Below are 12,421 nucleotides of genomic sequence, written 5' to 3' on the forward strand. Positions count from 1 at the left end.
TATTGGTGAATTTAAAGCCAGCAAAGGTTGGTTTGAGAGATTTAAGAATCGTAGTGGCATACACAGTGTGATAAGGCCTGTTCTGGAAGAAAATGCCAAACAGGACCTACAGTACTCAGGAGGAAAAGGCACTCCGAGGACACAGTGTCTCATCAGTCATTGCTGCATCTTCAATAAAGGTAAGTGTTATTTATTCTTCATTTAGTAGACTAGTACATGCACAATATATACTGTGCATGTACTACTCTACTATTGTGCATGTATCCTTCTCTTTGTGTGTGGGAAAATGTATATTTCATGTGGTAAAATTTTTTTTTTCATACTTTTGGGTGTCTTGCACGGATTAATTTGATTTCCATTATTTCTTATGGGGAAAATTCATTCACATACCGATTATTTCGCATAACAATTACCCCTCTTGCACGGATTAAAATCGTTATGCGGGGGTCTACTGTATATATATATATATATATATATATATATATATATATATATATATATATATATATATATATATATATATATATATATATATATATATATATATATATATATATATATATATATATATATATATATATATATATATATATATATATATATATATATATATATATATATATACATATATATATATATATATATTTTTTTTTTTTTTTTTTATTATCACACTGGCCGATTCCCACCAAGGCAGGGTGGCCCGAAAAAGAAAAACTTTCACCATCATTCACTCCATCACTGTCTTGCCAGAAGGGTGCTTTACACTACAGTTTTTAAACTGCAACATTAACACCCCTCCTTCAGAGTGCAGGCACTGTACTTCCCATCTCCAGGACTCAAGTCCAGCCTGCCGGTTTCCCTGAATCCCTTCATAAATGTTACTTTGCTCACACTCCAACAGCACGTCAAGTATTAAAAACCATTTGTCTCCATTCACTCCTATCAAACACGCTCACGCATGCCTGCTGGAAGTCCAAACCCCTCGCACACAAAACCTCCTTTACCCCCTCCCTCCAACCCTTCCTAGGCCGACCCCTACCCCGCCTTCCTTCCACTACAGACTGATACACTCTTGAAGTCATTCTGTTTCGATCCATTCTCTCTACATGTCCGAACCACCTCAACAACCCTTCCTCAGCCCTCTGGACAACAGTTTTGGTAATCCCACACCTCCTCCTAACTTCCAAACTACGAATTCTCTGCATTATATTCACACCACACATTGCCCTCAGACATGACATCTCCACTGCCTCCAGCCTTCTCCTCGCTGCAACATTCATCACCCACGCTTCACACCCATATAAGAGCGTTGGTAAAACTATACTCTCATACATTCCCCTCTTTGCCTCCAAGGACAAAGTTCTTTGTCTCCACAGACTCCTAAGTGCACCACTCACTCTTTTTCCCTCATCAATTCTATGATTCACCTCATCTTTCATTGACCCATCCGCTGACACGTCCACTCCCAAATATCTGAATACGTTCACCTCCTCCATACTCTCTCCCTCCAATCTGACATTCAATCTTTCATCACCTAATCTTTTTGTTATCCTCATAACCTTACTCTTTCCTGTATTCACCTTTAATTTTCTTCTTTTGCACACCCTACCAAATTCATCCACCAATCTCTGCAGCTTCTCTTCAGAATCTCCCAAGAGCACAGTGTCATCAGCAAAGAGCAGCTGTGACAACTCCCACTTTGTGTGTGATTCTTTATCTTTTAACTCCACGCCTCTTGCCAAGACCCTCGCATTTACTTCTCTTACAACCCCGTCTATAAATATATTAAACAACCACGGTGACATCACACATCCTTGTCTAAGGCCTACTTTTACTGGGAAAAAATTTCCCTCTTTCCTACATACTCTAACTTGAGCCTCACTACGATTGAATTTAAGAAAACTATCACTGAACAATATGAAAGTGGTACAAGTGTGGCCGAACTGTCCAGGATGTATAAGAAACCCTACACAACCTTATGTTCCATAGTGGCCAAGAAAAAGGAAATAAAGGACGCTGTTGTTGCAAAGGGAGTAACTATGCTGACAAAAATGAGATCACCAGTACTTGAAGAGGTTGAGAAGTTATTATTGGTGTGGATAAATGAGAAACAATTAGCAGGAGATACTCTTATGACTTCGATTATTTGTGAAAAGGCTAGGCAGTTGCATGAAGATTTGGTAAAGAAATTGCCTGCAAATAGTGGTGAAGTGAGTGAATTTAAGGCCAGCAAAGGCTGGTTTGAGAGATTTAAGAACCGTACTGGCATACACAGTGTGGTAAGGCATAGTGAGGCTGCCAGTTCGGACCATAAGGCGGCTGAAAAATATGTGCATGAATTCCAGTACATAGAGGCTGAAGGACTGAAACCTGAACAAGTGTTCAATTGTGACGAAACAGGCCTCTTTTGGAAGAAAATGCCAAAGAGGACCTTCATTACACAAGAGGAAAAGGCAATGCCAGGACACAAGCCTATGAAAGACAGGCTGATGCTAATGTTCTGTGCTAATGCTAGTGGGGATTTCAAAGTGAAGCCATTACTAGTGTACCATTCTGAAAATCCCAGAGTGTTCAGGAAAAACAATGTTTTTATTATTTTTTTTTATTATAACACCGGCCGATTCCCACCAAGGCAGGGTGGCCCGAAAAAGAAAAACTTTCACCATCATTCACTCCATCACTGTCTTGCCAGAAGGGTGCTTTACACTACAGTTTTTAAACTGCAACATTAACACCCCTCCTTCAGAGTGCAGGCACTGTACTTCCCATCTCCAGGACTCAAGTCCAGCCTGCCGGTTTCCCTGAATCCCTTCATAAATGTTACTTTGCTCACACTCCAACAGCACGTCAAGTATTAAAAACCATTTGTCTCCATTCACTCCTATCAAACACGCTCACGCATGCCTGCTGGAAGTCCAAGCCCCTCGCACACAAAACCTCCTTTACCCCCTCCCTCCAACCCTTCCTAGGCCGACCCCTACCCCGCCTTCCTTCCACTACAGACTGATACACTCTTGAAGTCATTCTGTTTCGCTCCATTCTCTCTACATGTCCGAACCACCTCAACAACCCTTCCTCAGCCCTCTGGACAACAGTTTTGGTAATCCCGCACCTCCTCCTAACTTCCAAACTACGAATTCTCTGCATTATATTCACACCACACATTGCCCTCAGACATGACATCTCCACTGCCTCCAGCCTTCTCCTCGCTGCAACATTCATCACCCACGCTTCACACCCATATAAGAGCGTTGGTAAAACTATACTCTCATACATTCCCCTCTTTGCCTCCAAGGACAAAGTTCTTTGTCTCCACAGACTCCTAAGTGCACCACTCACTCTTTTTCCCTCATCAATTCTATGATTCACCTCATCTTTCATAGACCCATCCGCTGACACGTCCACTCCCAAATATCTGAATACGTTCACCTCCTCCATACTCTCTCCCTCCAATCTGATATTCAATCTTTCATCACCTAATCTTTTTGTTATCCTCATAACCTTACTCTTTCCTGTATTCACCTTTAATTTTCTTCTTTTGCACACCCTACCAAATTCATCCACCAATCTCTGCAACTTCTCTTCAGAATCTCCCAAGAGCACAGTGTCATCAGCAAAGAGCAGCTGTGACAACTCCCACTTTGTGTGTGATTCTTTATCTTTTAACTCCACACCTCTTGCCAAGACCCTCGCATTTACTTCTCTTACAACCCCATCTATAAATATATTAAACAACCACGGTGACATCACACATCCTTGTCTAAGGCCTACTTTTACTGGGAAAAAATTTCCCTCTTTCCTACATACTCTAACTTGAGCCTCACTATCCTCGTAAAAACTCTTCACTGCTTTCAGTAACCTACCTCCTACACCATACACTTGCAACATCTGCCACATTGCCCCCCTATCCACCCTGTCATACGCCTTTTCCAAATCCATAAATGCCACAAAGACCTCTTTAGCCTTATCTAAATACTGTTCACTTATATGTTTCACTGTAAACACCTGGTCCACACACCCCCTACCTTTCCTAAAGCCTCCTTGTTCATCTGCTATCCTATTCTCCGTCTTACTCTTAATTCTTTCAATTATAACTCTACCATACACTTTACCAGGTACACTCAACAGACTTATCCCCCTATAATTTTTGCACTCTCTTTTATCCCCTTTGCCTTTATACAAAGGAACTATGCATGCTCTCTGCCAATCCCTAGGTACCTTACCCTCTTCCATACATTTATTAAATAATTGCACCAACCACTCCAAAACTATATCCCCACCTGCTTTTAACATTTCTACCTTTATCCCATCAATCCCGGCTGCCTTACCCCCTTTCATTTTACCTACTGCCTCACGAACTTCCCCCACACTCACAACTGGCTCTTCCTCACTCCTACAAGATGTTATTCCTCCTTGCCCTACACACGAAATCACAGCTTCCCTATCTTCATCAACATTTAACAATTCCTCAAAATATTCCTTCCATCTTCCCAATACCTCTAACTCTCCATTTAATAACTCTCCTCTCCTATTTTTAACTGACAAATCCATTTGTTCTCTAGGCTTTCTTAACTTGTTAATCTCACTCCAAAACTTTTTCTTATTTTCAACAAAATTTGTTGATAACATCTCACCCACTCTCTCATTTGCTCTCTTTTTACATTGCTTCACCACTCTCTTAACTTCTCTCTTTTTCTCCATATACTCTTCCCTCCTTGCATCACTTCTACTTTGTAAAAACTTCTCATATGCTAACTTTTTCTCCCTTACTACTCTCTTTACATCATCATTCCACCAATCGCTCCTCTTCCCTCCTGCACCCACTTTCCTGTAACCACAAACTTCTGCTGAACACTCTAACACTACATTTTTAAACCTACCCCATACCTCTTCGACCCCATTGCCTATGCTCTCATTAGCCCATCTATCCTCCAATAGCTGTTTATATCTTACCCTAACTGCCTCCTCTTTTAGTTTATAAACCTTCACCTCTCTCTTCCCTGATGCTTCTATTCTCCTTGTATCCCATCTACCTTTTACTCTCAGTGTATCTACAACTAGAAAGTGATCAGATATATCTGTGGCCCCTCTATAAACATGTACATCCTGAAGTCTACTCAACAGTCTTTTATCTACCAATACATAATCCAACAAACTACTGTCATTTCGCCCTACATCATATCGTGTATACTTATTTATCCTCTTTTTCTTAAAATATGTATTACCTATAACTAAACCCCTTTCTATACAAAGTTCAATCAAAGGGCTCCCATTATCATTTACACCTGGCACCCCAAACTTACCTACCACACCCTCTCTAAAAGTTTCTCCTACTTTAGCATTCAAGTCCCCTACCACAATTACTCTCTCACTTGGTTCAAAGGCTCCTATACATTCACTTAACATCTCCCAAAATCTCTCTCTCTCCTCTGCATTCCTCTCTTCTCCAGGTGCATACACGCTTATTATGACCCACTTCTCGCATCCAACCTTTACTTTAATCCACACAATTCTTGAATTTACACATTCATATTCTCTTTTCTCCTTCCATAACTGATCATTTAACATTACTGCTACCCCTTCCTTTGCTCTAACTCTCTCAGATACTCCAGATTTAATCCCAGATTTAATCCCAATCTTCATAACAATGTTATGAAGAGTAAATTGTGTGTGTTTTGGAAATCTAATAGTAAGGCATGGGTCACGAGGGAAATTTTCGTCTAGTGGTTCAATGAAGTGTTTGGCCCTAGTGTGAAGGAGTATCTCCTGGAAAAGAAATTGGATCTCAAGTGCATGCTAGTAATGGACAATGCACCTGCTCATCCTCCAAACTTGGATGACCTAATTTTCGAGGAGTTTGGGTTCATCACAGTAAAGTTCTTGCCCCCGAATACCACTCCTCTCCTCCAACCCATGGACCAGCAGGTTATTGCAAACTCTACACAAAAGCAATGTTTCACAGGTGCTTGACTGTGACCACAGACACTCACTTGACCCTAAGGGAATTTTGGAGAGAACACTTCAGCATCCTCCACTGTATAACCCTTATAGGTATGGCTTGGGAGGGAGTGACTACCAGGACTTTGAACTCTGCCTGGAGAAAATTGTGGCCAGATTGTGTCGACAAGAGAGACTTTGATGGATTTGGGACTGACCCTAATGAGCCTATGTCTGTTGTAAAATCAATTGTGGCACTGGGGAGTTCCATGGGGTTGGATGTGAGTTTGGAGGATGTGGAAGAATTGGTGGAAGACCACAATGAAGAGCTCACCACTGAGGAGCTGCAAGAGCTTCAGCAGGAAGAGCAACACATCGCAGCTCAGAATCTTGCTGCAGAGGAGGAGGAAGAGAGATGGAAGAAGGTGCCTTCTCTAGAAATTAGAGAGATTTTTACTATGTGGGGTAAGATGGAAAGCTTTATGGAGAAACATCACCCTAACAAGGTTGTTGCAAGCCAGGTTGGCAACATGTACAGTGACAAAGTCTTGGGCCATTTTAGGGAAGTGTTAAAGAGATGCCAGAAACAGAGCTCTCTCCACAGTTATTTTGTGAGACAGGACTCCAGTGACTCTCAAGGTGGTCCTAGTGGCATTAAGAAACAGAGAAGAGAAGCAACCCCAGAAAAGCAAATGGTACCTGAGGTGTTGATGGAAGGGGATTCCCCTTCCAAACTATAAACAATCCACTCTCTCTCCTCCTCCAGTCTCCCATACACTAAGAAGAATCTCCAATAAAGGTAAGTGTTATGCTGTTAATGTTTCATTCATCATTTCCCATTGTATTGTTTATGTACTACATGTATATTTCATGTTAAAATTTTGTTTGTTTTAATACTTCTGGGTGTCAGGAATGGATTAATTGTATTTACATTATTTCTTATGGGGAAAATTGATTCGTAAATCGTAAATTTCGTTTACGGTAACGGCTCCAGGAACGGATTAATTACGAAAAACGAGGGACCACTGTATCAACAAGATGGAAAAAAAGTTTTATATACCACTTATAACAATTGCGTACACAATCAGCAAACCCAATCTGCATGTCACATTTGTCCACTAAGCGCATATTGAGGTTGTAGTCCATGACATCTGCAGGTTTTAGAATGGGTTCATTGGTCTCTCTGTTGTGCCTGCCACTGTTTGCCATTTCGTTTTGGTGAACTGATGTCAACAATGTGACATCACGTTTGTCATGCCACCAAAATGCCATGATGTCATTGGCAGCAAAGGCTTGCACCTCACCTCTGCGAGTGCCAGCATTGAACCTTGGCATATGTTTACGATTACCACACAATGTGCCACACACGTCTGTCAAGTTCACTCGCAAGAAATCACTGAGTAAGGGGCTTGTGTACCAGTTATCAGTAAATAACATATGCCCCTTACCAAGATATGGTTCCATCATTGTTCTAACCACATCACCAGAGATACCCAATAACTTCATGATATCTCTCAAAGTATTACTGCCAGTGTACACAATGATATCCAAAACTAGACCACTTCTGCAATCACACAGTACAAATAACTTTATACCAAAGCGTTTCCTCTTGCTTGGTATATATTGCTTGAATGAGAGCCTTCCTTTGAATAAAATCAAGGACTCATCAATAACAAGCTTCCTGAAGGGATAAAAATACATGCAGCACGACTCAAGAAATCGTAATGACACGATTGCAAACAAACCATACCCCCGGCCGGGATTGAACCCGCGGTCATAGAGTCTCAAAACTCCAGCCCGTCGCGTTAGCCACTAGACCAGCTAGCCACAATAAGATTCATCCAACTAGGTATATTTCTACACCATAGGAAGGTTAGCACAGGCACCACTGTGACCACAAATGCAAGCACTTTTGTTTCATGTACATAAACACATTTCTGATCTTATATAACCTGTTGGTTCTGTCAGGCCTGGTTTTGTCTGAAAAGTGTAACATACGTAACAGTATCAGGAAACAATGACACCTATCAAATGTCACTAAAACCTGGAGTTGAAATCAGGCGTTCTGTTGCCCAGTATGTGGTGACAGTGTGCTTATACACATGTGGCATAAGCATTATTGTGGCAAAAAACAGGTACATCTCTGCCACAGTTGTCTCTTTCCACTGGTGTAGCCGTGATCTTGGTGAGAGAATTGTATTTGCCATGGTGTATTCATAGTATGTGTTGGTTTCCCTGACAATGATGTCCATCAGGGGTTCATCGAAGAATAACTCAAAGCATTGCAGTTCACTAGCATTGTTCTCAAGTGGACATGATGGCTTTATTCCACTTTGTGTTTCATCAAAGTCATGGGGACTGGGAACAAACTCGTCACCTTCCTGCCAATCCCAGATGCGGTCTGCTGGTGGGTTCTGGATATTGTAACGTGGTTGTGGTTGTGTAGGTTGTGGGAGTGTGGGGTTGGGTGAGGCTGGTTGTTGCTATGCAGAGTCAACAGCGTGGGTAGTAGCGTGGCCCGCTGCTGGTGCCACATGGGTCATGCCACCATCACTATCACCACCACTGCCTGCTCCCTCATTACATCATTCATACCCATCGTAACAATATCGCCATCTTCACTATCAGGTCGTGGTGTAGGGCCACAGGATGTGCTCCCAGAGTTTCTCCTTTCCCTTGAAACAGCATATGAAACACTACCAGACCACATGCTACGTCGTACATACTGCTGCTTCACTGGGGAATATTCACCCTCACTGTCACAACTAGAACTGCTTTCAATAACCTTGAAATCACTATCACTATCACATTCACTGCTAACATCTGGGTCTTGTACACGACCAAATAGTTTCCTCTTTCATCCTGGTACAGGTGAACGTGAACGTGAACGTGAACAAGCCGGCCCAGCACCAGAGGTGGAAGGTTGTGGGTCATCTGGGTTTTCATCACTAATTACGTTATCCTGGGCACTTTTTTCGGTCACACTCACTTCAAAACCCTGGAATTCACTGTCACTGACATTTTCATCGCTGTTAGAGCTATCACTTGGGAACAAAAGACCTCCAATCCACCGAGGAGTGAGGTACTTCTTACTGCGAGGCATGGTGAAAATGGACTACCAAGATGGCGTTCTCACAATGCACCGCTGAGTCCCAGATTTTTTCACAGGGTGCACACCCACCACTGAGACCCATTCTCTCTCATGTAGGCCTACCAGGCCTTTCCCGCTTGATTTGAAGCCGCTAGAATTTATGCGTATAAATACATCAGAAACAGTGGCACGTAAGACGTATTTATACGGCGTAAACAGTCAAAGGGTTAAATGTCATATATTACGTTAATATACACATTTTCATTATTCCATCTATGATATTTTTTTCAAAATTATACAATAAACATGATATGTAATATATAAACATGATAAATACACCCCACAGTAGAATAAATTAACATAAATATGAGATGTGGTAGCCAGACGACTTGTATGAGTGATGGCAAGAATAACGGTTTCTCTAGTCCAACATCAGAGAAAATGTGTTACTGGGGGTAACTGTACAAAATTATTCCTTTTATATGCCTTCACTCTGAGCGTCATTTCTTCTAAAAATGATGTTACATGAGAACTGGAGTGTTTCTTTTTATTTATTCTATTGTATCAATGTAGATACAACTTGTACACAATGTAACTTGTACACAAACCAGACATGTTCACCTGGTTTGTTTACAAAACTCGTGTATGCCTGGTTTGTTTACATAACTTTGCGCCTGTCCTCTCTCATGTACTCATTCTCTCTCTCTCTCTCTCTCTCTCTCTCTCTCATTTATTCATTTTATCTCATTTACTCACCTCTGACCCTACATTAAGACTACAAATATTTTAAGGTAAGTAATGAGTGTATATGTGTATTTTACTTTCTTTTTGTTTTTTAATGCCTAGTTCTATTGCTAACTTAATATAAGCTAGTGTAAATTTGTTATCTAGTATTTATATGCATTTATAAGTGGAAAAAAAAAGGGTGTTCCACTTTACGGCAATTTCCGCTTTATGGCGGGAGCCTGGAACCTAACCAGCCGTATAAGTGGAGCCCTACTGTAATGGGCAGGATAAAGATGTGACATAATTGGTAGGATCAAGGTGTGACATAATAGGTAGGATCAGAGTGTGACATAATGGGTAGGATCAAGGTGTGACATTTCACATATGCCCCCCAGAGCAATACAACAAAAAAAATATTTATACAGTACTATACATTAGTCACTTCAATGCTTATTTTAATATTATACCATGTTATTACCCCATGTTATAACAATGCAACTGACCTCGATCAAGGCTGCCAACACTACCAGTTTCAGCAGCATCTAGCACCGTTTCCTCTTCATCAGCCACGCGACGCCGCTCATCAATGTGACGACGTGATGTTCTTGGTGCTAAAGATGGTTCACCCTCATCCCAATCTGGAGTTCCCTGGCGTGACCACTGACCTGAAAACATTTAAAAATTTGGCCTTTTGCAAATTGTTTTGTGGCAGCATTATCTTAGGTGACAGTGTAAGCCCGTAAAAGTTATACAGGCACTCCTCATTTAACAACCTACCTGTTTAATGACCACTCAGACTTACGACCAGCTCTCCAACCATTCAGTGTACTATATACAGGCACACACACACACACACGAGAACACATCTATGTGGTAAGTGTGCATTACATAAAACAAATCCTGCCGCACGTGCGCAGTGCATAATGAGAGAAAAAAAACTGCGACCGTAATTTTGGATTAAAACAGACTTTGCTGTATTTTTTCATATGTTTTACACAGTTGTATTCACGATTTCTTGGTCTCATTTGATAGAATGGAATATATATTACAGAAATAGAGATGATTTTGATTGGTTATAGTACTGAAAATGGCTTGAAACTGAGCTCAATGTAGTGGAAATGTTAAATTTTTGCTGATGTTCAAAAGTAAACAAATGTCATCGTGAATCTAATACGCATCAGCTGGTGGGTCTAATATGCATTCACAAATGTGCTGATATTATTTGTACAATTATTACAACATTGCATAACAATAAATCTTCTATTTTTAGTGTCAATAAAAATTCATTATGTGAATAAAAAATCAAAATGGAATTCGTCTGTAAAGCCTGAAAACGTAAGTAATGAACAGAGGAAATGTTAATTTAGTGCCAGGAATGTCTGCATTGTTTATTCTGGATCCTATTTTGAAATTGGAATACTTTGAACTTTGTGTTAAATTGGCCAAATTACCAATTTCCGATCACTTTATTGGGTAGTTGAAATGGTTGACTGGGCGATTTCTTGTGCTCAATTGAGAAAACAGAAGTAATACTAACAAAATAACTAAGAATTTGGTCGACTGGAATAATGTAATTGGCCTAAATTGGGAGTCAAATTTGGCAAAATCGCTGATACGTAAATATCACTGATGCATCAAACTTCGCGAGTGTTATTTCGTCAATTTTTCATCAAATTTTGTACTTTTTGCTTTATTACCTTCAGAAAAAGATTCTCTACCATTTTATAAGGAATTTTTTTTTTTTTTTTTTAAATTCTTGGACCCTGGCTGAGATTTGGCCTCTGGACCCTGAAAGGGTTAATTCATTCCAATGAGTGCGACGAAAACCAAATTCAACAAAAACTGAAGCAATATTTCCTATAAGAAATTATGTAAATCTAATTAATCCCTTACAGACACCCAATAACTATAGTTTTTCATACAGAAAACAATGAGAAATAAATATAAAGCACTAATGAAATGAATAAATGATAATTTAAACCACTTTTACCTTTATTGAAGACACTTGTTGGCATATGGAAGATGGCGAGTAGGGGAGAGGGAGGAGAGGTTATCTCTACCACCATCATTACCACCCTCTACCACCATCATTACCACCCTCTACCACCATCATTACCATCCTCTACCACCATCACTACCACCCTGTACTGCCATCACTACCACCCTGTACCACCATCACAACCACTACCACCATCACAACCACTACTACCCTCTACCACCATCCCTACCACCCTCTACCACCATCACTACCACCATCACTACCACCATCACTACCACCATCACAACCAGTACCACCTTCTACCACCATTGAATTCTATCATGTTTCTTGCCTTCTTTATCAAAGGGCTGGCACTTGAAACTTTCTTTGGCCCCATGGTGGCTTATTTAGCAGTCGCACTCAATAAACAAGCACAATAAAAAATAGATTATTACAAAATGTTTCGCATGAATGCACAGGGTAATGTTCACTCGACGAGAAACAAAGCCAGACTGACTCAGAATGCGTGAGTGGGATGCTTTGTGTGGGTGCGGGCAGACGCACACGCTTGGTATGGCGGATGAAAACCGAGACAATATTTTGACGAAAAAAGTTGTTGAAAACTTAATTCAACGAAAACCAGGGCAAATGAAAACTGAGGTTCTACTGTACATTGGTCTTGATGGCAC

At 40.6% G+C, this 12,421-nt stretch overlaps 1 protein-coding gene across 4 annotated transcripts in view; it reads right to left on the bottom strand.

Moving 5' to 3' along the window:
- Positions 1-12,421, bottom strand: part of Fmr1 (synaptic functional regulator FMR1) — a 497,688-nt gene that overhangs the window by 133,078 nt on the left and 352,189 nt on the right. For all 4 annotated transcript variants that reach the window (XM_070085321.1, XM_070085322.1, XM_070085323.1 and 1 more), the window contains one exon: positions 10,258-10,419. In XM_070085321.1, coding sequence (XP_069941422.1) covers positions 10,258-10,419 — 162 coding nt within the window. The remainder of the gene's footprint in view (positions 1-10,257; positions 10,420-12,421) is intronic.

This window comes from Cherax quadricarinatus, chromosome 15 (assembly GCF_038502225.1).
Source record: "Cherax quadricarinatus isolate ZL_2023a chromosome 15, ASM3850222v1, whole genome shotgun sequence".
In the NCBI taxonomy this organism is placed as follows: Eukaryota; Metazoa; Arthropoda; class Malacostraca; order Decapoda; family Parastacidae; genus Cherax; species Cherax quadricarinatus.